This window comes from Bactrocera neohumeralis, chromosome 3, assembly GCF_024586455.1.
Source record: "Bactrocera neohumeralis isolate Rockhampton chromosome 3, APGP_CSIRO_Bneo_wtdbg2-racon-allhic-juicebox.fasta_v2, whole genome shotgun sequence".
Lineage (NCBI taxonomy): Eukaryota > Metazoa > Arthropoda > Insecta > Diptera > Tephritidae > Bactrocera > Bactrocera neohumeralis.
In genome coordinates, this window is record NC_065920.1 from 12,508,727 (window position 1) to 12,535,628 (window position 26,902).

At 32.6% G+C, this 26,902-nt stretch overlaps 6 protein-coding genes across 12 annotated transcripts; 4 read left to right on the forward strand and 2 right to left on the reverse strand.

The window, feature by feature from the left end:
- Positions 1-1,663: 1,663 nt before the first annotated feature.
- On the reverse strand, positions 1,664-4,158 carry LOC126752833 (vacuolar fusion protein MON1 homolog A). The gene is made up of 5 exons (XM_050463827.1): positions 4,054-4,158; positions 3,320-3,996; positions 3,113-3,264; positions 2,834-3,035; positions 1,664-2,774 (listed from the first exon to the last, which is right to left on the reverse strand). Exons 2-5 carry the CDS (start codon positions 3,961-3,963, stop codon positions 2,135-2,137), a joined length of 1,638 nt encoding a protein of 545 aa, XP_050319784.1. The 5' UTR covers positions 3,964-3,996; positions 4,054-4,158; the 3' UTR covers positions 1,664-2,134.
- A 215-nt stretch (positions 4,159-4,373) lies between these two features.
- On the forward strand, positions 4,374-5,382 carry LOC126752885 (28S ribosomal protein S2, mitochondrial). The gene is made up of 2 exons (XM_050463902.1): positions 4,374-4,454; positions 4,510-5,382. Exons 1-2 carry the CDS (start codon positions 4,430-4,432, stop codon positions 5,271-5,273), a joined length of 789 nt encoding a protein of 262 aa, XP_050319859.1. The 5' UTR covers positions 4,374-4,429; the 3' UTR covers positions 5,274-5,382.
- A 10-nt stretch (positions 5,383-5,392) lies between these two features.
- Positions 5,393-6,931, reverse strand: LOC126752877 (uncharacterized). The gene has a single exon (XM_050463887.1). The coding sequence runs from the start codon at positions 6,784-6,786 to the stop codon at positions 5,482-5,484; it is 1,305 nt and encodes a 434-aa protein (XP_050319844.1). The 5' UTR covers positions 6,787-6,931; the 3' UTR covers positions 5,393-5,481.
- A 118-nt stretch (positions 6,932-7,049) lies between these two features.
- LOC126752875 (eukaryotic translation initiation factor 4E-binding protein Mextli) lies at positions 7,050-18,484 on the forward strand. Of its 5 annotated transcripts, none has more exons than XR_007666048.1 (11): positions 7,050-7,123; positions 9,496-10,147; positions 10,230-10,473; positions 10,655-10,726; positions 11,459-11,519; positions 11,772-12,246; positions 12,308-12,575; positions 12,644-12,787; positions 12,865-12,983; positions 16,772-17,002; positions 17,217-17,341. XR_007666048.1 is itself a non-coding variant. In XM_050463884.1 (11 exons), the coding sequence occupies exons 2-11, from the start codon at positions 9,755-9,757 to the stop codon at positions 17,346-17,348; spliced, it is 1,842 nt and encodes a 613-aa protein (XP_050319841.1). In that variant the 5' UTR covers positions 7,050-7,123; positions 9,496-9,754; the 3' UTR covers positions 17,349-18,484. The 5 variants fall into 5 exon arrangements, 4 of the variants coding, with proteins under 4 accessions (XP_050319841.1, XP_050319840.1, XP_050319842.1 ...); XM_050463884.1 differs by lacking the exon at positions 16,772-17,002 and having other exon boundaries at positions 11,772-12,106; positions 12,173-12,246; positions 17,217-18,484; XM_050463883.1 differs by lacking the exon at positions 16,772-17,002 and having other exon boundaries at positions 17,217-18,484.
- Positions 18,485-19,932: 1,448 nt separating this feature from the next.
- On the forward strand, positions 19,933-22,478 carry LOC126752876 (protein abrupt). Its single transcript, XM_050463886.1, has 3 exons — positions 19,933-21,567; positions 21,623-21,751; positions 21,817-22,478. The coding sequence occupies exons 1-3, from the start codon at positions 20,305-20,307 to the stop codon at positions 21,868-21,870; spliced, it is 1,446 nt and encodes a 481-aa protein (XP_050319843.1). The 5' UTR covers positions 19,933-20,304; the 3' UTR covers positions 21,871-22,478.
- Positions 22,479-24,419: 1,941 nt separating this feature from the next.
- On the forward strand, positions 24,420-26,424 carry LOC126752887 (heterochromatin protein 1). 3 transcript variants are annotated; one of them, XM_050463910.1, is made up of 5 exons: positions 24,420-24,552; positions 24,739-24,926; positions 25,036-25,155; positions 25,753-25,870; positions 25,929-26,424. In XM_050463910.1, exons 2-5 carry the CDS (start codon positions 24,810-24,812, stop codon positions 26,216-26,218), a joined length of 645 nt encoding a protein of 214 aa, XP_050319867.1. In that variant the 5' UTR covers positions 24,420-24,552; positions 24,739-24,809; the 3' UTR covers positions 26,219-26,424. The 3 variants fall into 3 exon arrangements, with proteins under 3 accessions (XP_050319867.1, XP_050319869.1, XP_050319868.1); XM_050463912.1 differs by having other exon boundaries at positions 25,932-26,424; XM_050463911.1 differs by having other exon boundaries at positions 24,424-24,515.
- Positions 26,425-26,902: the final 478 nt, after the last annotated feature.

Below are 26,902 nucleotides of genomic sequence, written 5' to 3' on the forward strand. Positions count from 1 at the left end.
CAAAAAAAATTAATAAAATATTTGAACAAAATAACAAAAAAAATTTAATCAACTAAATTATTTAAAAATTTGTCAAAAATATTAGATTTGTCTAAATGTTTAAAAAATATGAAAAAATGGTAAAATTTATTAAAAAAAAACATAAAAGATATTTGAACAAAATAAACAAAAAAAAATTTTAAAAATATATGTACATATGTACATATGTACATACATATAAAAAAAAAATTAATTGACTAAATTATTTAAAAATTTGGCAAATGTTAAATGTTAAAAAATATTAAAAGAAATACTAACAAAAAATATAAAAGAATTAAAAAAAAACTATTGAAAAGAAGTACATACATACATACGTACTATGTACGAAGCAAAAGAAATATAAAAAACCATAATATTATGAAAAATGTTACACAAATATTTAAAAAAAATATAAAAATTTGGAGTAACTATGTATGTATGTACATATGTACATATTTATAAAACAATAATAAAAATAAAAAATATTTTGTATTATTATGACTTTAAGTTAGTATAAAGTAAAGTAAAATAGAAAAAAAATTTAATATGAAAAATTTAATATAAAAATAACATTAGAAAAAAATAAAAAAAATATTTTTCTATAATATTATAAAAAATTTGGTGCAACTATTAAAGCAAGTTATAAATTACATAATAAGAAAACCCAAAAATAATATAATAGAAATAGAAGACTAAATTATTTTGAATCTGTTAAATTTGATTGAACATTAAAAAAAAAATTGAAGAAATATTCAAAAAAGTTAAAAAAAAATATTCAAAAATTATATTCAAAAAAATTTAAAAAAAATACCAAAAAAGATATTAAAAAAATTAAACAAAAAATATTAAAAATTATACAAAATAATAAAAATAAAGATTTTAATATACAAAAATAAAAAAAAAATATATGTATAAAAAAAATATATAAAAAATATATAAAAATATATATATAAATAAAAATATTAAAATTTTAACTACATTTAAATTAAAAAAAAATCAAAATATTAAAAGGAATTATAAAAAAATTATACAATTTTAACACAAAACAATAAAAAAATATACATATGTATATGAAAAACAATTAATTAAAAAATATTAAAATTTAAATCGAAAAGTAAAAAAAAAAAACTAAAAGGAATTATAAAAAAAATTAAATTTTAATATACAAAAATTAAAAAAATATTTATAAAAACAATTTACTAAAAATATTAAAATTATAAGTCAATTTAAAGTAAAAAATAAAACAAAATACTAAAAGGAATTACAAAAAAAATTCATAAAATTATAAAAAAACATATTTTAAACAAAATTTTAATGTAAAGTCAATTTAAAGCAAGAAATAATAAATAATTTCAGGAGAATGTATAAAAAAGGAATTATAAAAAAGGAATTAAAAATTAAAAAACAATAATTTGAAGTTAAGAAAAAAAAATTAAAAAATAAGAAAATTTAACAAAAATTTAAAATAAATTAAAATAATTATTTTTTAATTTCAAAAATTGTAATTAACCTTTTTGAAAATATTTTCGTAAAAAATCAAACACGAACTGCAGTTTAGTCAATACACTAACCGGTCAAATATGTAAATTTCGACCTTCATTCACATCAAATTAATAAAAATCTATACATACATAAACGTATGAAGTTTATGAAGATATATATGATATAGCGCGCTTTATATTTATTAAAATCATCGTAAAATCTTTCTTAGTCTAACTTTATTCATATGATTGCAGCAGGGCTTTATTTGTTCCACACATTTGTATGTATGTAGGCATGTATTTTCATAATATAACTAATAATCAACGTCAATTAACTATTTAAGTATTAACTAAGATTATGCATTTGTATGTATGTAAGTGTGTAACGGTAAAATTTTAAATCTATTTACACTTTATTTTAAATTGTCAGAAAAATTCAACCACATATTTCATTAGTACTTTATACTTAGTGTATATCGCAAGTCAATAATACTTACAAATTTACATAATGAGCACAGCTGCATTCACCATTAATTTTGATTAAAAACAAAAACTGACCAATTCGCCTCATTGACGCCGTGCTCTATTGTCTACTACAACTCAGCGCTTAACATTTCGCCAAGCAACCACCAGCCTCAGAAGGTCGGATGGTTTCGTATGAAAAATACATCATATTCCTTTTCGATCCACTTAATCAACTTGTCGACATTTTTTATCACTGCACACTTATCCACCAACGGTTCGAATACCGCATACAATTCATATGCTGCTGTTACCCATGCCAAGACCACTTCATGTTCGCGCACCTCGTAAATTAATTTAAGCGGTCGCGAGTTGTTGTGTATGCGATGCAGTAAATCACAATATATGCCTTCCAAACGTTCAAATTCGTTCAGTGTAGTATATGGTGGTACAAGTTCGGAGCAGAGCAGTTGCGCTGCCGTTTTAGGTTTATAGAGAAAATGTCGCAGTTCAGGTATGCCAATAATGTTTAAATTTAAACCGCCATTAGTAGGTTTCTCAATTTCTTTACTAATCGCGTCCAGACACTTTGTCGAACGCAATTTATCCGTTATGCGTCGCTTGGCATCGGAGAGCGTAAAGAATACATTGGGATCGACTGAAAGCAACAAAAGGCACGCCTGGCAATCGTCGGTTAAATAGGAAACATGTGCATATAAATAACCGTTCATATCGAATTTCGGCAGACAAATAGGTGTCCAATTTTCTGAGGTTTTGAAGGATTCGGAGCACTCGATAAGATTGAAGATTAGCCTGTGCATAGAAAACAATAAATATTAGTAATTATGGAAATCTATATATATGTTTCTTACCTCAAATCTGCTGGATGGATGGAATATTTTTTCATACGCACAAGTGATATTAGTTTATTATTAGCTATGAGCACGGCAAATACCAAGTCCTTGATTTTTGAGCAATTGCTTTGTATACCGCTAACGATGCTTGAACGTACCGTCGTCGGAAGAGGTAGTACACGAATGGAGTTTGTTAGAAATGTGAAGACATTGTTGGTCACTACCAAAAAACAAATATAATAAATGTAAGATAAGATACAATAAAAGTAAACAAATTTATTTAAAAATAAAGCTAACCTCGCTTATTACTGCTATCATTTGAGAGCAAATGATAGATTAATCTTTCGCTACCAGCTAGTGAACGCCGCAGATCAAAATTTTTACGTTTTTCAAATATGCGTGTGACATGCTTGTTCGTTAATGTGGAAAGTATTTGATTGTATACATCACTAAAATTTTAAATATATTAATTTTTTATCGTTCAGATCAATTGGTGTAACTTACCTCAACTGCAGTTGCAACTGTGGCACACTCATATTTGAACGTGACGCCGCAACGAGTATTAGCGTATTACGCACTAAGAATACAAATTTAATGCCACGCGCGTGTATAGACGTTATAGCGTCTTGTCCATGTTGTACAAAGCTAACCAGCGCTTGTATAACACCGAATAAAGTTGCTAATTTGTCTTCGTTGCCGTGCAAGGAATAAATGGGCTTACCAGCTTCGCTCAATATAAATATATGCTTTTTTTGTTCACGCCATACATTGTCATGCATATAGTCAAATTGGTTTTCATCACCATCGTCGACACTTACAGCCCCTAATGAGTTCACGATTTCACCAGATATTGTGCTGGTGCTATTGCTAATGGGTAGCGATTCTGCCGATATCGACTTATGTACATTGTCAATTGTACTAGAGTTTTTGTTGGTGATTTCATTTACACCATTAATTGTGTCTTGTCCTGGTGTTAAACCTTCACGTATTTCACTTATAATACTATGACCAACCTCGTTGTGTTCGCGCTCTGTATCTTGGAAATATTCGTTGTCTTCTGTATGGGGTTCACATTCAGCGTCCGAGTATTCAGAATTCGATTGCATCGACGCTGAATCCGAGTAATTTGTGGGCGGTTCTATGTCCATGTTCTTATAACCTTATTCACGCCATCAATTGTTCTGCAAATATAAAAACCACATTTCAATGATTACCAACACATTTTTCTTTAACCTTACGTGATAATATGTCCAAAATAATATTCATGAATTGATTTTGAATAAATTGACGATTTTGTTTTGCTGCATAATTGTAAAACCAAATCGTTTAACTTATAATTCTTCTTCTGCAAGCGATCGGTCACAATGGTTGAACATATGTTTATTAAGTTATTTATTTGGTAAAATAAAAAATCCATATAAAACTTCTTTTAAGTTTATTATAAAATAGTTCATAGTACTGATTGCTAATTGCTATTGTCAAAATAGTTTATGCATAAAAAATATTTACAAAAAATTTATAAATTTAACTTTTCTACTGGCATCTCAAACAGCTGTTCATCAGCAGTACGGCGTGATTATTGCTCAATTGGGTTAAAATTCATTAAGTTCCAAAATGTTACAAAACTCTTTAAAGTCAGGTAATATTTATAAAAATAGTTTTGAAATCCATTTATAAACCAATCACTCTTTCAGGTACTCGTATATTTACTTATCGAAATGTTTGTGCCATTCCCAAACGATTACAACAAACACAAACCGCTACAAACACTCCCGCAACAGAGCCTGAAAACATTGCTGTAATAGAGGAACGAATATTAAAGCACCCTGATTATTTTCAAGTGCATAATCTGTTCACTGTCCGCGATCTCTTCAATGCTAGAGTTCATTATGGGCACAAAGAGGGGTCATTAGATGATCGTATGCGCCCCTACATATACGGCAGTCGTCTCGGTCACCTTATATTCGATTTAGATATAACTGCTGCACATCTTCGTGATGCTTTAAACATAGCTGCACATATTGCTTTTCGCGATGGTATTATACTATTCTTTAATCGAAATGCTCTCAACGCCCATCTGGTGGAGAAGAAAGCTATAGAGGCCGGTGAATTCTCACATACACGCTTTTGGCGAGGAGGTATTTTTACTAATGCTAATGTACAATTCGGCGCTGTAACGCGTTTGCCTGATTTGTGCATTTTTTTGAATACACAAAACAATATATTGACACAGCATGTGGCTGTGCGAGATTCCGCAAAAATGGCAATACCCACTATTGGTATTGTGGACACTAATTGCAATCCCAATCTGATTACCTATCCGGTGCCAGGAAACGATGATTCACCAGCAGCAGTAGAATTATATTGTAACCTATTCAAAGCTGCAATATTACGAGGCAAAGAAAAAAGAAAGGAACTGCTTGGAGAAACTGAAAACACTAATAGTTCAAAATCTTAAAAAAAGGCAGCACCCAAAAAAGTGATGGCCTAGATTATATATTGTTTTTACACAAGAGTGTCTGTTATGAAAATAAATAAGCAAATTTACTGTTTGTGTCCAAAGAAAACATTAAACCGTGTGCTTATTCCCAATTTACTATTAACTGTAATAACAAAATATTACAATTTGCAAATTAATCAATTTATGATTATATTTATAATACAATTTAAGGTCTGGGAAGTGTCACAATACCTCCCGGTAGCAACACACCGCCAGGTTGAAAACTATCCGACAAAGTTTGACGTGATGAGAAAACGGGATCGTGTGTGTTACGAATATTTTGATTTAAAGAATTGTTGGAATGCCAGTTTCCAGGTAGATTAAAAACATTTTCCGATGAGGCATTGTTTGTGTCAGTTACAGACTTTTTTACATCTCGTTCTATCCGAGCTGAGCGTTCTACCATACGAGCATTCAACATCTCTTTATGTGCGTTTACAGCCTCCACTGCACGCTCTAAACGAACGCGATCCTTTTCGTCCAATTCTTCGTACGTCTTTTTACCCAGACGTTGTACTACTCTTTTAGCGTTTTTAAACTCGCGATTCTTAAATGGTTTCATGGCTTGGCGGTATTCTCGCCACAAGCGCGTCTTTTGCTCGCGTTCCTCCGGTGTATTAGCGATCATTGCTGGTGGAGCTTGAGGCTTCACTATCCATGTGGATTTAAACTTGTCATACTTATTGGTGGAATTATGTGGCTTTTGAATATATATTTGGGGTCGGATTGTTTGTCTTTTGTTATCTTGTCCCACATTTGTAAAGTTTTCGTCTTCCGATTTTGTGTTTTTTATCACTGGTTGCTCATTTTGGATTGATTTGGTTGATGCCGGTTTAATGTTTGTTTTTACAGCAGAATCGCCATATTTCGGTTTTGTTCGAGAAGAAAAATTGTTTTGTGAAAAGAACCTGTTGCTAGCTTTTTCCGATTGTTTGTTGTAGTCATTGTATTGGTTTAAGCGGGGCATATGTGGCATTGGAGGAAACAAAGGTTGCATTATAGGTCCAGATGACCAGTGAACATCTTGATTAAGGAACTCGTCAAACGACAATGGTGGCACCAATGGTGGTATTATTGGATCTTGATGAAAATTGCGTGCATGGTTGTTTTCAAACTGGTTTCTTTGAGGTGTTACTGCATTAAAATTGGGCAAATTATAATTTTGCGATCTAGAAAAAATTCTTTCTTGATTCTGGTTATTTTGTATATGGCTTTCTGAAGTCCAGTTTTTATTACGTGGATTTTGTCGCTGTTGAACGGCAAATTTTCTATCTTTTGCAGATCTTGATGATTTGTTGTTTTTACTTTCCTCCTCTGCTTCTTTTAATTGTTTCCAATCACTAAAAGACATGCCCAGTCTAATTGGTGGTAACACAGCTTTCCTAGATTCTTCTGGTTTATCTTCCAAGGAAGCATTTTCACATTGCTGTCTCAAATTTTCTTCATCTTTTTCAGTTACCCTTAAAGCCATCGCGGATATTTATTGTATACTTTTCCAGATAAATAACCGCTTTGGAATTATAATTTTTACTGTTTTGTTTGCAATATGTATTGTTAATTTATATCCACTTTATTATACTATAGAAAATGAAAAACGTCAGAGAAGAATATAAATTCACGATAATTAAAACTGTAAGTTCACCATTCCCAATAGCAATCCAACTCCAAGCTATTGGGTTCCCACAATTAGTTATGTTCCACAAAAACGGCAGCACCTTAACTTTACATCATTTGCTTTGATTGGATGTTTCATCCACTACGACGAACAGTAAAAAGTTTTTCTCTTGTGTGAATTTGCAGAATTTCTGGTAAGTCTTCGGTAAAATGTGTTCATAATTGGAAAAATATACTAAAAGTGGCAATAAGTTAACAATCTATGTAAAATCGTTTCAAACACTTGTGTCTCTGCGGTTTGAACTCGAGTCTAAAAATCTGTAAAAATGTGCGACGGTTCTATTATAAAGAGCAGCAGCAGCATCGACGGCAACGTTGACGCAGCAACCAAATAGAGGAAACGCAATTGAAATCCACTAAATTAAGACTGCAAGTCTAAAATATGTTTTAATTTTCATACAACTGGTTAAAAAATAGCAATTTGTCACTCCTTAATTGACATTTAAAAAGTAAAATATTTAAAACAACGTTGTATAAATCCAAATACTCCTTTGCTCAAATCAGTCAACGCCGCTGCATATTTCTCTGCGCACCTAATTTGTGTTGCTTTATTTTTGTTTCTTTACTTCTGCTGTCGTCCGCAGTAGTGCTGAGTAAATACATTTTTGTTGCTATTCTCGACAATGATCCAATTGACTTGTACTGGATAGGGTAGCACTTGAGCACGATGGAACTGCCTAATGAAAATGTTGCAAGTTCTCACTGTCATAAGCAGCAGCATTGCAGGTTTAATTGTATGGTTAACCAAATATTTAGTTCATCATCGCATTTGTTAATGAATATGAATCAACGCATTGTAGATATGGCAAAAACTACAACAATAATTGAGCATTTGAGAGTGGGCGGGAGTCTAGTATGAACGCTGCCAACTTCACGGACAAGAAACGAAAGTGCGGCTGCTGGCACTTTTGTCGATAGCAACACGAAGGTTTAATGTATGTTGTTGATGAGGTCTTTAGATGATTCATTTAGCTGAAATTTGTAGGTTTACATTTACTATTACTAATTGTTTGGCCCTATATGAAAAAAATATAAGTTGCCATTTGATAATATGGGATTGCAAAGGCATTATTGAATATTTGAATTTTTGTTAAAAATTTTAAACTAACTACTCATAAATAAATGGCGAGTATTTTAATTAAAATGCAAAGCGTGTTATCGCATTGTTGAAATTATAATTCCAATTGCTATATTCATAAAGCTAAGTGCGGTTTGCGTTCGCTCTTACCGCGCTAAATAGGTTTTTGTGCAATAAATGAAATTATACTTTAAATATGTATATGTATGAATATGTGTACATACTACATATAATAATGAAAAAATGGTAACTATAATGTGTTTATACTTTAAAGATGAGAAAACGTTAAATAACTCTCAGTTGCCTTTGAATATTATTTTGGGTAGTCTAACCGAGTTCATAACTTTTAATTAAAATGTATTTTAAAAAACTTTAAAACAATTCCCTTACATAAAAATTCGAATCCTATTCAGTGCGTTAAATATGTCGGCTTTTTGTTCGAGAACTGCAAACAATGTTTTGAATACTTAGACCGCAGCACTCCTTGTACATAGCTCAATAATAACGTCAGCCGCTGTAACAACAACTTTAGAGATAAAGAGTGTTGACGAAACTTGTAGTGTGTAGTTGTTAATAAAAAACAACAACAATATATAAAATGACCTTGGCATCTGATAATATTTTAAAATAGTTGTTTCTTTCGATTATAAAGTAAACAAAAATAAATTTTGCATTTTTTGTTTATATTGCAACCTATACATAGATGCTGAAACACTTATAGTGAATGTTGTTGTTATAGCGGCTTATGGCGAATATTGGCCCTTCCGCTTAATTACCCAAAAAACTTTGGGTTTAATGTCATTATTAACAACATATAATATTATCCAAATGTGTGTATGTAAATAAGTAACTCCATAAAATGATGTGAAAGATAAAAATTTGACGCATTAAATCTAAATAGGCGTAATATGCATACAAACTATAAATTTTTATGATACATACATACATACATAGGGAAATTAGTTATCAGTCTTAATGAGATACCGTACGCAAGTAGCCGTAACGATAATTTTACTTTAGCAAAAGTTTGAACAGCACAAAATAATATTGAAAAACACGAATTATTAAAAGAAGCTACAAAAATAAGGGCATTAGCAATTTACCATAAATAATCATATAAAGCGAGATATACTATATCTTAGCAACGCACGTTGGTAAAATCAACAACATTTCATAATTATTCAGTCTACTTATTGTAACTACAAATCTATAGTAGTATAGTTGGAAATAGAAGCAGTACACATAGATGACACAGTTGTATTCGTGGTAGGGCTTCAGCGGCAGCTAATCAATACTAAAAAAAATTAAAACATACCAATTCGGTTTGTCAAACATTAACAGCACAAACCTATTTGACGGTTAAATGGTGTTTGTTATGCATATTGCATTATGTTCTCATATAATAATTATTTAATTTTAATTTTGCAGGGGGAGGTGCGAACAGACGTTTGAGATTATCTCGATATTCCTTCAATTTTACTTGAAGCATTTTTGTACAAGAAAATTACTTCAAACACACACACAGCAACAAAATAACCAACTATAGTTCCACGCTTCGTTTCTACTAAAAAAAAACTACCAAAACAAAATAAGAAAAATTAAATAAAATTAAATTACGAAATCAGTAGACGATTTGATACATTTAATTTAAAGTGTAACCTTAATATAAATACAATTCATAGAAGCAATGGCACACATTGGACGTACAGTGAAAAATGTTGAGGCGCCACGCCCGCTAAAATCACAATCACGCTCTTCACTGAAAAACAATTATATGCTCATCGAGGAGCTAATACAGCTGATTGAGAATGTCGCGTTGACTCTACAATCGGGCATCAATAATACGGAACCAATGGCGGCGCTAGTGCAAAATCTACGCATACACGGTCCACAATTAGAGACCGTCTCGAAAGATACACTAGATCGTGCATTTGTCGTTTTCCGCAATGCTTCGCAGGACGAACGCTTAAATATTATGACGAGACTGAATCTGCTCGAATTGATAGAGTTACGCGCCAAAGGCTGGGAGGACAACGGCTTCAATTCGTATTATAAAACCAAACAAGTAACCAACATCGATGTGAGTGTGATTTGTGGTGATATTTTTTCGCTTTAATCAAAATATATTGATAATGTTTCTTCGATTTTATTTAACTATATAGCTACCCGATGGACATATTGATCCAACACAAAGCGGGTACCTTAGCACCTCCCCCACATTCGGTGGGGCTGGCGCCGCAGCGGCCGCAGCTATAGCCGCTGTTGGTTCGGCGCAGCAGACGCAACTCCTATTGGCACCAGGCGAGGTCATACGAAATTCAGGCAAGTTCCTGAAACCAACCAAAATACCGGGCAAAACCTATTGCAAAGATGAAGTGGTCATACGTAATGCGGATTCGGGAAAAGGTATACAGGAATACATAATCTATATGAATAAGAAAAAATACAGTATACAATTTTACAAAAACCAAAACAAAGCACTAAGATATCTATTATTTTAAATCTTTACTATAAACTACAACATATTTAATTACATCAAACGATTTGTATTTTGCCTATTTCTTTGGATAATGCGTGCGCATATAAGTAATGGGCATTAAAGGTCGACGTGTCCATATGATTGAGGAGTTAAGTGAAACGATAATTTCCTTCCAAAGAGGTAAACGAAAGCATGTACATGTACATGTCAGTTAAAAACGCTTAAATCAACATTATTTCACGCATTCCTGCAAATAATTTCATTATTTTCACACATTTAATTGTGGGATATGGCACTGTGTACGCTATTAACATTGTTTGCGGTTGCTTATTATTATTAAACGGAGATTATATAGTTTGCGGTTGCTTCTTATTATTAATCGGAGATTATATAAATATTTTTATATTGCAATTATGTGTTGGCAGCAAAAGGTTTTCAGTTTAAGCATTCATAATAATCATTTGTAACTAAAATTACAAAAGTTGCGCTGTTCAATTTATATTGTTAATCTCAAAAATGTACATTAAATAAATTATTTTTTTATATTGTTTGTGCCCAAAATTTCATCTCATCGTTGTAATTTTTCATCAACGCATATTAAACTAATTATAACAGACATTTGGATTATTTAGCATGCCAAAAAAATTTATTTGAGAAAACACTTTTCCATGCATGCTTGGAGTCAATAAATTATGCTTTTAATTATACATACATACAAACATTTTTTCAAAATTAGGTTAAGTTTAAGTATTTTTCTCATACTCAACTTAATATACATATAACACATTATTTGTTATGGCTAAACTTTCAAATAGTTGTTGTTGCTTCCTTAATATGTCAAAAGCGACTTATCGAGAATGACTGTAATTTTTCAAGTTGTTATATTATTGTTATTAATTGTTTTCAATTTAGTAAATCCTGGCGCTAAGGAACGTTTGGTGCAAATTACCGGTCCGACTGAGGAGAAAATAAAGTAAGTTTACCCAACAACAACTTCGATATAAATGTGAAGAAATATAGAATTATTTTTGAATTCGAAAATCCATTTATATCAGTTTCTTCCAATGATTTTAAGACGCAAACTAATAATTATTATTTAAAAGTGTTGAAAAATCGGTAGTGAAAGTGCAAGTTTTTACAAATACATTTTCCAAATTAATTTATCTTACTTTTTTCAAATATTGTTAACACATATTTATGTATTTATTAATTTCCCTCCTCTCAGCTATGCCAAACAACTGATCGAAGACACTATTCGTCGCAATGCATCACCTGTACGTCTCGATCCCGCCATGGGTAGCGGTCATGCGGGTGGCGGTGGCTCCTGCTCTTCATTAGCGTCTTCCAATTCCGATGAGGCCGTTACGCCACGTACCCCAGGTGTTGGCGGTGCTGGCAACAGCAGTCTGGCCAATCGTCTAAGCTTCAATTCGGCGCAAAATTTCATGACTGCGACTGCGGCAGCAGCTGCTGCACAACAGCAACAGGTCATGAATATGATGGGCGCCGTCGTTGGTAGCACTTCCACACCTACGGCTGCTGCCGCAGCTGCAGCTGCTGGTAAAGTGTTGCGCCCTAATCAGCAAATGTTATTGCATTCATTTTCCACCAATGATGCTTCTTTAGGTGAATACAAATATACGGTGAACGTGGGACAGCATCTCATCAAAATCACCGGCGATTGTTGTGATCTCGTACGGGTAAGTACGCAGCCAATCTATGCACTTCAGACGAAATAACAAATAATTATGTTTCCTTTAGGTTGCAAAATTAGTGCTGGACGATTACTTTAGCAGCGCTGAATTCTTGGCTTCAGTCGAGGCTGGCGCAGCTTTTGATGGCAGCATTGTGAGTCCAATAACAACACCATCAACGCCCATGAGTGCACCACAATTCATGATGGGCACACCATTGCATGCCGCTGCACCACCGCTGGCGGATAGTGGTATCGGTTTGAATTACATGGCCGTACAGGGTGTCAACAGCAGTCTACACGATGGTGATGATGAAGTATTTGCAGATACAAATGGTTTGATTAGCTTATTTGGAAATTACTTTATTTGTGCAAGATATGCTAATTTGGCGTTTACTTTTCAGCTGCCGGCCAAAGTAATGGTCTATCACGTTCACGCAGAAGTCACTTCTCACGAAAAGACTCCACACCAGAAGCGGCAGCTAGCTCTACAGCTGCACGTGGAAAAAATGAAAACGCCACCGCTGGCACTGTCAGCAGCGATTCATGTAAGTTTCACACATGCTGCCACAATAAACCATAATTTTTATTAATTATATGCAACTTTTTATCGTTTGCTTTGCAGCACGAATTGTTCACGAATACGAGCATTTGTTGTACTATTCGAAGAGCCCACATTCCTGGGCCTTGCCATTGGAGTGGCAAAAAATCTGCGAAAAGTTTCCAGCCATCGTACGCAATAAGGTAACCCAAGTCACTGCCACTACAGGCACCGTTACTAATACAGCACCGATATTCCGTGTTGCTTCCATAACTACTACTAATAGTAATATTTCTACTCCCACTACTATTACTACTACTACTACTGCTACCACTGCAATTGCAATTACGCCCAGTACTACTATGCCAAATATTGCTAGTAATAATAATATTAATAGTTCGTATGCTAATGCCACAGTAGTCGGCTCTGTTGGTGTCGGTGTTGTTTGTGCTAATGTAACTAGTAGTTTAAGTATGAACACAAAGAATAATACAACAATGCCAGCGCAGCTGGCACAACAGCCTGCAGTTGTTACACAACAACAACCACAACAGGCTATGCACATGCACCCTAGTTGTCCACTTATACATAACCGTCAGCAGTTTGAACTGCACACACCGTTACATATCAAACGTAAAGGGTTTTTTAATCGTCAAATAGTTAGTATTGACGAGGAGGGCTACGATGCGCTCCAACAACAGCAACAACAGCATTTGCAACAACAATACCACACAGAACGTCATTATAACAATACGAATAATTTATATCAACGTGCGTATAATCATCATCGCACCGATACAAATGCCAATAACAGTAATCAACAACAACAACAAATTCACTATCAGCAACAACAAAAGTTTATGTCTGTCCGTAACGGTCCCAGTACAGCCAATTTTAGCTATGCCAACATGTCATACAATAGTGCAGGTGTAACAGCACCAACCCAAGCAGCAACTCCCACTAATAGTCTATCAGCGTCCTTCAATAACGGAAACAACGCCAATAACAGCGCATTTTCAAATACCACTATGGATAACAAGCCGCAAAAGTTATTGAATAAGCAAATCAAATTGATTTCCTCTATAATGGAGAGTACTGTAATCCAAGAGCCAACTGAGACTGTCAGCAAATCACTGGAATCGAATGCGAATGACAACAAAGTAACAGCTGACGCAACAGACCCGCCTGAGGGTGATAGAACCAAATTTGCTAAGTCCAAATTGTCTAGCAAAGCTAGAAACACTAGACGTGACGCCGGTGCCAATAATGATATTATTGAAATCATAGACGATGAAGATAACGATACGGATGTTGAGTTTGTTAGCGAAACGAAATATATGCAAACTGAGATAGTAATAACGGCTGATGTTGTGGCCAACCAAAGACGTGCCGTTGAACGGCCAAAATTTTTACGTGAATATCGCTCAAACTCCACATGCGACTAATATTTCGAGAAACGCGTTGTACAAAGAAATTGAGTTTGAATGGTTTTTGAGGTTAGATGTGCACCATAAGAAATGCGCACTAATTAACTCGATACTCCAATTCAAGAAAAAACAATAATAATTTGTACATCTATAGCAAATGATTTTACATTTTAAACAACAATTTATCATACTGAAATTCACCACGAAAAATTATTTATACTTAAACTGCGACAAAACGAGTTGTACCTAACGAAAATCTCAGAAATGCACATTTCAAACGCTATATTCAAGTATACTATGTAGAATGTAATATCGTTTTGAAAAATTTGCTACTTTATCTCACATACAATGCACGTTTATGCTTCAATATTCATTTTGAGCAGCTATAATTTTTAATTGGAAATCAAATACTCGCATCAACTGATTACTAATGTTGTGTGTATGTTGTTGCAAAAGCACACGAATTGTTGTAATACTTTAAGCGATTATGGTAATTAAATTACCCGAAAAATATTCACTTATTTATTATATTTTATTTTCTTGGAAAATTCATAATAACGAGTTGACAGCTTAAATGTAAATTGTACAACAATAAAAAACACGCGAAAAAGTCAAAATATGTCAGAAAATGTGGCATATTTTCGTATGATTAATATTTTTTATAATCACCGCTTAATGACCAAATAGGAGATACGAGTATATTTTTATAAAAGATTTGAGATAAAAAAACCTAACTGCACACATTTGCCAAATATTCGTTCCTTAAAATATGATTATTTATATAAAAAGTGTTTATATATTTTGTATATAATACAAAAAAAAAGTAAATTAAACCAACAAACTTGAAATTAACTACATACATATTTTAAATTTGTATTGAAAATACGAATTTTAACGTTTTAAAGCAAAGCTTTTTGGACATGTGAAATGCTATAATTACCAATTTTGTTTCTAAAACAAAATCAAAAAATTAAATAAATGTACTATACATTTAACTAATCTGTGTTTTGGCTGTGAAACAGATTATTATTAAACCAAAAAAAAACACAAAACATGCAAAATGTTGTGAATAAAAAATTATTATTTTTTTCCAAAACAAAAACGAAAAACGTGAAAAATTAGCAAAACTCCTAGTGAACACTATGTTTCACGAGAAACCCAAAAATTTTTGTAGTTTTTTAGTAAAGCAAATATGCAATGAGTAAAAGCAATCACCATAAATACACACATACATACACACAATTAACGCAAATAAGTATTGCTGTCGTACAATGAAATGTATTTACAAAATTTGAAGTTTTTTTTAACAAACATTTATAATTAAAATGAAGTAATGTTTTTCTGTGAAAGTATGAAGTCATTTTACTGTAAATACACGCAACGATTTTAACTCATTGTACGATTGCACGCGTCTATACTTGGTGTAGGGTAAAATTGCAAATTAGTTTTTAAGTACTTTATGCATTCAAGTAATTACTATTAAGACGGTTATGGTAAAGAGCTACGAAATCAAGTACTGGCAGTTTTTGGAAGTATCCACAATAGTACACATTTTCATTACAAAAAAATTTAGTTAACTCTATATAAATACTTATATACGTATGTGTATAATATTTAAAATTGAATTTTTTGATGAATTCATATTCAGAACTACTGGTATCGTAAAGCACCAAGCATACTTGATTCCTTAACCTGGCCGACCAACCGAACCTAACCTATTATTCGGTATTTTTTCACACATATCAGTGTATTATTTAAAAAAAAGTCGACATACCTACATTTAACCGTTATTACTTCCGCCTGCCAGCACTTAATATCATTTCCATTTTATAAAAACGAAGCAATTGTTCAGTTATTACACTTTAAAAGTGTATAACTTCACTTACGTAGTTGTAAGGTTTATAAAAAAAAACATGAAAGCAGCACTCACATATGCATAAATATGTACTAAGTATATATGAGAATTTTATTTAATTTTAAACACACCTATATGCATTTCTTTTAAATAAACTTACTTAACATACATTTTGGCATTGTAAGTATTTATGCATATATAACAAACTTGATATGCATAGAATGTATTTTTTGATAAACACACTTTTTTTAGGTATCTCTGAAACCAGTATTTGATTTATTTGGAAATATAATAAAGCTTATTTAATTGATTAAATATTATAACTATACTTATTTAAAAAAAAATCTTGCTTATAACGCTTTATTTCACCTAAACATGGACAAACTAAACGCATGCCTACAGCTGTGTTAACGGTATGGACTATAAACATGGTGTGTTGGAAGCCATTTCACATTACTCACGCATTTACACAACAACTCACGCCCATATAATGTGCTTATATCAGTAACTGCTTTCCTTCTATCGCCTTGTGCACCTTTACATTTCATTTCATATTTTGTTATTATATTAATATTTTATTTATTATTTTTTACGTTTATTTAAATTATTTTTATATGTACCCGCCTATTTTTGTTTGTTCTATTTCTTATTTTTGTTCTCTTTCATTGCAACTTTCAATCATTATACATTTTCGCTCACAAATCATAAGCAACATTTGGAGATGTTTTGAAAAAATAAAAAATAGCATAAATTATATACACACCTATAAAAATAACGCTTTTAACAGTTGATACCAAACGCATACTTTTCGAATAACACATTCACACACATATACTTTCATCGTTTTACTCCGCATATATGTATATGCCATCACCAACATTATCCCGCTTCATGGTCACGCTTAAGCCAATAAGTAAATTTAACTGTCTTTAACTTTAAGGTAAGCCCAAATGTTTGTAACTAACTACTTGCATTTTGCCCCACATTGCAATTACTTTTAATGTATATTTGCATATATTTAATTTTAAAATAATATTTTTTATTTTACTTTTATTTACTTATATTTAGTTTTTTTTTCTATTTCTCAATTATTTTCATTTGTTTTATATTATTTCTCTCTCCCCCCTCTCTCTCTTTCTGTTTACACTCTGCAGGATTTGACGGATGAAAGCACTCGTTTCGATGGCGAAAAATATCTGGAATTGGTTAAGTCGGCGAGCAAGCGCAATATCGCTAGCGCCACAGATGAAACGACCGGTGATACGGAAAATCAGGAAAACGAATAAGCAAACGATTTCACATTTCCTAATTCTCATTTCGTTAAAAGTGGAGATCGCATACAGCATACGTATTCGTTTTATGTGAAATTAGTCATTTTTTTTTCGGAATCATTTTTTTAATTTTTTGTTCGTTTTTGTTTTTACACCTTTGAGACGTGTATTGAAATTAGCTTTAGGATTTTTTTTCTCGCGAAATAATGAATTAAAAAAAAAATTGTTTAAAGAAAACACGAACATTGCAGAACATTGTAAATGTATTGCGATATAGTAAAAGTTAAAAAAAATCTCTAGGAATAGTGGTAATAATCTACAAGCAACTAGCGGAAATTACCGAAATGAAACATTTTATTTCTATAAGTCGAAATCGTAAATTTTGAACATTACATAGTAGTGTGCTCACCTTGTTTTTTTTTTTTTTAGATTTTTTACTGAAGATAAACTCATTTGAAAAAATTTTAGTGCAATTGCAAACAGTGCAGTGCGCATAGTGTTGAAACCAGGTGGGCTATGGTTATTGTATTAACTTGTAGGGAAATCTAAAGTACTTGATTAATTAATTGTAAACAACCTGAAAATCGCAACCGCTTTGAAAATAGAAATTAGCGTTTTTCAAGCATTCAAATTTGGCTAATATAAAAAGTAGCAATGCTGTTTTCGAATTATATTATTTTCTATGACACGTCGCATAAGTGAATTGAAAATACGTAATTATCTTTTTTTATCTACACACATACATTTTCAGTATATTTATAGACAAGTTAATCATCACGAATATTAAAAAAAATACGTCTAAAATATTATTTTAATGCAAAGCTGTTGGTTAAAATATTTTATATATTTATACATGGACTACCAAAAATCACAACCCAAAAAACTGAAGACAAATTTAATTGTTGTACGGCTTTGCATTCTCGAAATGAATATATTATTTTTGTAAATCATATGGCTACACTTAAATTTAAAATTCAACATTTTATAAATTCTGAAATTACACACATAAATTGTCCAAAAATCCAATATCTATTTAATTTTTATGCTACATCATTTACAAAAACAAATATTTCACGCTCACAAATCAGCCCACACATGCGCATTGCACCGTTATATTCTCTTTAACTTCAATACCGAAAAATAAACTAAAATATTAGTCTTTAATACGTATAAACCTTATGCATTTTTGAAATATAAAAAGAAACGAACTTGTTATTTATGTTGTAATAACATAAAACTATTTATCCTTCATTTTTGTATAACTCAATTTTTAAGCAAACGATTCACTTAAATGTGCCTCATTTTTACACATGCGCGTTTTTTTTTTTTTGTAGAATGTATATATATACAAATACATATGTGTTTTTGCAATAATTCCGTTTGTTTAAGTTTCAAACTTATGTATTTTTCGTAAATTTTTAAATGTTATTTAAATGATTTTATTTTGTGTACTGCGTTATTGCTAACTTTTATTGCCTTTCGTTTCTTTCTACAAAACCAAAAAAAAGTCGTATTAAACGCGTTTAAGTTTAACTCGCAAAAAAGTATTTCTTTTCTAAATTGTTTAAAATAACCTGTAAATTATTTATTTTTGTCGTGAATTAATTTTTTTTTGTGTTGAAAACTTTGTCGGCGAACGTTTTCTAAGCATTCATTGAAATTCTCAGAGTTTACTTGTTTAATAGTTTTAATTTTTTTGTCTTAATTTATTTTTAATATATTTAATTGCATAATTGCATTGATTTTTTTTATGTAAATTCTGCTAAGCAAGCAAAAAGTAAATCGTCTAGTCTATCTGAAATTTTTAGTTTTTCTGTATTCAATTAAAACATATTGTTTCTTTTTTGTACTAAAATGAAATAAGCGTATTTTATATAAGCCAATTGTTTTCTTTGACTAAATTACTCTTAACTTTTTAATAAAACAAATAAAAAAAAATTGAAGAACAAATAAAATGAATTTTATTCTTAAAAGGGGGGAATCCTTTGATATTTTGAAATGTAAGTTAAAAATTAGCGCTTATTAGGAATTATCAAGCGATCCACAGTGCATTCGATAATTTAATTTATATCAAATTACCTCTCTCGTAGATAGTTTTTACTATAGCAACGAAATAATAAAAATTCCTGCTATTGTTAGATTTTGAAACACTTTCAGACTGTTACCACTTTTTATCTTTGAAAGCAGAGGTATAATATCATTTCCTATGGCTAACACAACTAAAATATTTCCAAACGGGTTAATTAAAAAAAAAAAAAATAAAAAAAAATTAACGTATGACAATTACCACCAAAAAGCATAAGCATTGTTTACAACTTTATGTGGAAGTTGTGGAACCTAAATGTGTACTGTTTTAATATTTTTTTTTTCATATATATAAAAGATTTTTCCGCAACGAGCATTATTTGCTTAAATCATTTCTAGCGTTTTACAAACTTCAAAAGAATTCTTGGACCCCCTTTAAGTAGCCATTATGCAACGCCTCTTCCACTTAGCAACATTTTTAGTTTCTTTCAACATTTTCAACTTCTAGCAACATATGCAATATTTCTAAATTTCATTTTACCACTATCTTCGTCTTTTATGCCTTGTGTCATCTTCGTTAAGCGGTGTCAAAAAAAACCACAAATAAACGTCAAAAACATTTTAAACAAAGTTTCACCTTTTGCTGCATGAATCAAAGGAAAATTAGGCCAGAAACGTAAATTACATACAAAAGTCCACAAAAATTTAGAGGAAAAATCCCGCTGACGTGTTTTATATTCTGGAAACGTGTAAAAACAAGCATTGGCGAAAATTCATTTACATCATTGAGGTGCTTCGTACGTCAGTACCTTCGTTCGTAGTCCCAATACGATAGGGTATTTGGCAGGTTTGAACAGGAATTATTCATCAAGACACGGTGCGGTGCGGGGCGTTTAGCTTGGTAACAACAAGTGCGTTTAGATTTGTAGCAACGGCGCCAATTAGAATGGACGCCAAAAATGACGATTCGGCTGGCAGTGATTCGCTGGATAAGTCTTTACAGAAGAAATGTGTAGTAGATGATGTTGGACAAGGTGAGGGTTCAACAGCGAATACGGCGCTGCCAGCGCAAGGCATTAGCGATAGAAATGATAAACAAAAATCGGATACTGAAGCTGAAAATCGACCTGCAATTTCCATTAATTCCCAAAACAAGACTGAGAAAAGTGCAGGCGATGGCGTATGCGATAGTCTCGAGGAGAATAGCAGCCGCATTGATGAGAATTTTGACAAAAGAATTCACATCGCTGAAATTGCAAATGATACAAACACCGCACAAGTGTTTGATGCGCATGAAACTGTTAATATTGCTACTATTAACTCGGATATGGCAGAAAGTAATACGTCCGTAATCAGCAATGAAAAAATAGCCATTTCCAACAATACAGTAAACGATGCTGCCGAAGCGCCTAGTGAATACAGCTCCAATAGCAACAGTAATTGTAGCAGCAACAGCAACAATAGTAATGCCTTTGAAACAAAAGTTAAGCAGATCTCCAAGAACCTCAAGGAAACAACTCTAGCTGAATGTGCGAATAAGAAAGCATTAGCAGACGACACCAATTCCACCTCGTCCGCATCTTCGGCTTCGTCAGCTTCGTCTACGCCGGAGTGTGAACAGGCGTCCGTCGATGAAGCGACGGCGGCTTTATATTCGTTAGGTCCTAGTACTAGCGCGGCGGCGGCGGCGGCAGCAGCTGCGGCGTCAGTTTCCGGTGGCAGTGCACAAGACGAAAATGATCATCGTTCAAAAAAAGTGCGGTTTCATCCAGATGTTAAGGAAAATGATGGTGGAAACAGAGTGATTCCGAAAAAGAAGAAAAAACTGAAAGCAAGTCAGGCTGGAAGTAGCAGCTCTGGCAGCAGCGGTGGTGCCGGTGGAGGGGATGATTCGTCAGGTAGTAGTCAGCGAGGTACTTCAGCTGAAGATGAAATGGAATTAGATGATGAAGATGATTTGGAAGAGGAAGGTACTTTCAGTATAGCTAAAACGATAGAGGATGCGCAGGATTACTTAAAGGAACATCCGTTAACATTTGCTGGTTCCTTTGATAAAAGTAATGTCACTACTCAAAGCGGCCTCTTAGAAGAAGAAGATTTACCACAAGTTGTAGAAACATCAGAAGATGACGAGGAAGAATTTTGTGTACAAGAGTTCCCTGAGAATGGTGTTGCGTGCATTTTAGGCAAACAAAATAAATGTGGAAAGGTGACAATTTGCAACAAGTTATTTAAAATTGTAATAATTTTCTAAATTTTACTAGGTGGAGTTCCTGCTGCGTTATGTAGATCGACCTGGCTTATTTTGGGAAACGGAAGAATTCATCAGTTTGCGATGTCCCAATTTGCTGCACCAGTATGAGCAATGTCGTGAACGACGCCAGACGCGTTTAGTGAGTTGTAAAAAAGAAATTGAGTGCAAACATTTTTATATTTAAATCAATAATTTTTGAATTAGATGAATTTTGTGGCGAAGCGTCAAAACCTCCGGCAGCGGTACACAGACTTCTAGGAACAAATGTGTTCATGTTGAGGATGACTTAACTACTGGAACTACAACAATATTTCGCTTTATAGAGTTTGCGGTGCAGTAATGCTACTCACGAAAAATATAAATCTATAAAATCAACACAATACAAAAGTATGAAATTAAAAAAAAAATTGCTGCTTATTAGAATGGCAATATGTACAGTAAATTTCAACATGCTCTATAAGAGCAATAAGTAGACCAGAAAATCCAATAAGTACTGTAAAAATGCTACAATTTCGTAGCAATTATCCTTCCCCGATTTTCAATTGAGAAATTTATACGACAAATGCTTTTTTATAGTACCACATAACTTTAGTTCACAAATTCTGTAATCGTGTGCAACAGATGGTGGAAATAACCGTATAGCGCCCAGAAAGAGTGAATGGAAGAAATGTTAGCTAAACTTGTGTATTATGTAAAGAATTTTTCAACAAAAGTACTCATTTAATGAAAGGGAAATGTAAAAATTGAAAATGAAATATTAGAAAGGGGATATAAAAAATCAACAAGAAAAGCACATTGATAAAAAATAATAAATTTGATGATAGTACGATAATTAATTATATAATAAACTATAAGCAAAAGTCTAATACTAGTTGAGTATATTATTTTTTACATATTTTCAGAAAAGTGGCATTTATTTAGATTTAATGTTGAAAATTCCAGAGACCAAGAGATATGGTCATTTACTTTCATTCGATACATACTTCGTTTTTTTCCGCAATGCGATATAATAGTTTCTATCGGGTGATTTTTTAAGAGCTTGATAACTTTTTTTTTAAAAAAACGCATAAAATTTGCAAAATCTCATCGGTTCTTTATTTGAAACGTTAGATTGGTTCATGACATTTACTTTTTGAAGATAATTTCATTTAAATGTTGACCGCGGCTGCGTCTTAGGTGGTCCATTCGGAAAGTCCAATTTTGGGCAACTTTTTCGAGCATTTCGGCCGGAATAGCCCGAATTTCTTCGGAAATGTTGTCTTCCAAAGCTGGAATAGTTGCTGGCTTATTTCTGTAGACTTTAGACTTGACGTAGCCCCACAAAAAATAGTCTAAAGGCGTTAAATCGCATGATCTTGGTGGCCAACTTACGGGTCCATTTCTTGAGATGAATTGTTCTCCGAAGTTTTCCCTCAAAATGGCCATAGAATCGCGAGCTGTGTGGCATGTAGCGCCATCTTGTTGAAACCACATGTCAACCAAGTTCAGTTCTTCCATTTTTGGCAACAAAAAGTTTGTTAGCATCGAACGATAGCGATCGCCATTCACCGTAACGTTGCGTCCAACAGCATCTTTGAAAAAATACGGTCCAATGATTCCACCAGCGTACAAACCACACCAAACAGTGCATTTTTCGGGATGCATGGGCAGTTCTTGAACGGCTTCTGGTTGCTCTTCACCCCAAATGCGGCAATTTTGCTTCTTTACGTAGCCATTCAACCAGAAATGAGCCTCATCGCTGAACAAAATTTGTCGATAAAAAAGCGGATTTTCTGCCAACTTTTCTAGGGCCCATTCACTGAAAATTCGACGTTGTGGCAGATCGTTCGGCTTCAGTTCTTGCACGAGCTGTATTTTATACGGTTTTACACCAAGATCTTTGCGTAGGTCTTCAGCCACACTCTCAGAAACAGACGCAATATTCTCTTCTGTACGCACTGTACGCATTCGTGTGGTTGGTAAAGTAAACTGAGTGCGAAACTTGGTCACAATCGCATTAATTGTTTGCTCACTTGGTCGATTATGTAGACCATAAATCGGACGTAAAGCGCGAAACACATTTCGAACCGAACACTGATTTTGGTAATAAAATTCAATGATTTGCAAGCGTTGCTCGTTAGTAAGTCTATTCATGATGAAATGTCAAAGCATACTGAGCATCTTTCTCTTTGACACCATGTCTGAAATCCCACGTGATCTGTCAAATACTAATGCATGAAAATCCTAACCTCAAAAAAATCACCCGATATATTAAGTGTTACGTTATTTCAATTATTAATATCACAGAGGCGGTTTTAAAAGCTTCATATTGCAGCATCGACCCCTTTCGAAATAATTAAGAGCTACGCCTGAATGTGGCATCCACTGTTGCAATTTCATTTCCGTATAATTCATTTTTATGCCACATGAATTAATTTCTTAATCAATGTAATCTTTTGTATTAGTACGCACATGTTTTATTTTTAAAGGAAATTAAAGTGTTTGTTAAATATAAATAATTTCAAAAAATTAAAGCAAATATATAAAAATCTTTTCTGACTTCAATAGCATCACCGATATGTATCCGTAGGTCATTAACGCTAATTATACCATAAATGAACACTGAGTAAAAATAATTTTGTATTTGATACTATTTTGTTTGAATTTCATTAAATTTTTTTAAATAAAAAAAGGTTATAACCTTTTATTTATATATATTTATAAAAATTTCTTTCGGTTATTTACAACTGATATTTGTACTTTTCCAACACTGAGAATAAGTTACAATGCAACCCTGGATTTTAGAGCGTTGCCTTCCATAACGTTTTTGCGCTTCATTTTCCACGCCGAATTCGTTTCTTCTTCTAAACACTACAACTTTTGCTGGTGTGCAAATATTTGTTTGCCGATAAAGTTAATTTTAGGTGAAAATAATTTAAAAATTTTAACCACACAACATTTGTGAGTAAAACTTTGTTTATAATTTAATATTTGGAGTGTTTCTAATCTATTGATATAATTTCTTATATATTGCGTGGAAATGAATACATTTAACGGCGTTGCTGTACCGATTTCATACTAATATGCATTTTTACAATTTAAATACGACGTTCGAATAACTCGCTGTCTATGGTTGTTTACAAATAGGAAGGAAAAATAATATTTCTTCGATTTATATCGGCATTATTCTGAAAAGTACAAAATCTAACCAGTCAAATATGAAATCAAAGAAATCTGAATCAACGGCTGCCACAGACGCTGCTGCTGCCGAGTCATCAGAAGAAGAGGAGTATGCAGTCGAAAAAATTTGTGGGCGCCGCGTGCGTAAAGGAAAGGTTAGTAGTTTATCATACCCACTTTAACATATGTACGTTTTTTACTTTTATGTATATACATACTTATATTAAAAATATGAATACTAAAAACGCTTTGAAAACATTGTAGGTTGAATATTTCCTTAAATGGAAAGGTTATCCTGAGGAAGAAAATACATGGGAACCTGTAGAAAATTTGGATTGCCAAGATTTAATACAGCAGTACGAAGCAGATCGCGCGAAAGAAGAGGTAAAATTTTTATGAATTCATTTTAATGTGTACATAATTGTTTGATGATGATTAATGTTAATTTGGCGGGAAGTGTATGTATTTGCCGCTTAAAGTTATGTATGTAACTAATCCGAGTTTATTTTATGTAGCCGGTTGAAGTAAAATTTAACTTTATCATATTTCATAATGTTAATTTTCCGAATGGGGTTTTGCACGTAATTTCATCACATTAGTGATCATCATAATAAAATTTTTATGGTTTAAAGGGAGTGTCACTGTACAAATATATTATTGTGTTTGTAACACACGGAAGGAAACCTTATAAAAATACAAGTATACGTTTGTGAATGATCAGCTTGACGAGCTCAGACGGATTAGTCATATCCGTCTGTCTGTATATACACAACTAGTACCTCGGTTCTTAATCATATCGATCAAAAAGTTTCTTTTGCCTCTTCTTTTTTCCCCAAGATCCTACTCATCCGTGTTGAGATGTTTGTTTTTTTTTTTAGTTCTTACTGTTTAGTATGTGTTTATATCTTTTTAAATAAGAAATATATTCAATGTAAATATAACATACTAAAATGTGTAATTTATCATTCATTCACTATACAGCCTGCAGCTTCCAGCAAACAATCAGAAAAAAAGGAATCATCCAGTAAAAAGGAAGCCAGTAGCAGTGGTCGCACCAGTGCAGCCGGCAATAAGCGCAAGTCTGAAGAGAAAACGTCCGGTAAGCCCTTGTATACCATTTATGTATTGAATTTTTAAATATTTGCCTCTGTCTCCAGCAGGTAGCAAGAAGAAGCGCCGGGACTCATTAAAATCAGAAACGGACAATGAGTCAGTGTCCGATGTCTCATCGCGTACCTCAGAACGAACTGGTTTCGATAGAGGTTTAGAAGCGGAAAAAATTCTCGGCGCTTCAGATTCCAGCGGCGGCTTGACGTTCCTTATTCAATTTAAGGGTGTCGATCAAGCTGAAATGGTACCAGCAGCTATTGCTAATGTTAAGATTCCACAAATGGTAATAAAGTTCTACGAAGAACGCCTTTCTTGGTATTCCGACAATGAGGAATAAACTTAATTGTATTAGTTGATGAATTAACATCTATATATAAAAAATTATTACACACACAAATATAATGTATAAATATACGACTTTTCCTGCAAATCCTTCTCATGGTAATTCGGCATTGAAATAGTAACACTGTTAATTATAAATTTATATATGAATAAGGTTATTTCTATGTTTTAAATGAAGACCATCGTATCACATAATTTCAATTTCAAGTTCTCACTGTTCTATTCTTAGTAAGATTGATTTGTTAAATTTAAACAAAAATCAATGCGCTGCTTTGGGAAATATGTTTAAATAAAAATCAAAAATTAAAAAAAAAAAAGATTAAAACTGTTAATTCAGATTTGAGTCCATATATGTACAGGTAATCGGAGGAGAAGAAATACATAATTATGATTTTGGCTGATTTGGTTTTTTATCCATTCAAGACTTTGAATAATCTTTGTGGTTGCAAATAGTGCTTACGTATTCACAGACACGCCCGCATATGTATGTACATATCATTACTGCATAGAAAGGTTGTACAGATTTTATACCTGGACGAGGATATATTTTTTGGAAAGTAAACATTTTAAAATTGCTGAAAAGTATTGAATTTCAATTCAAATTACGGAATTTTTACTACCAGAGAATTATCGTAACATTTTTGGCGGATTTCGGTACCTGATAACACGACCAAATCCT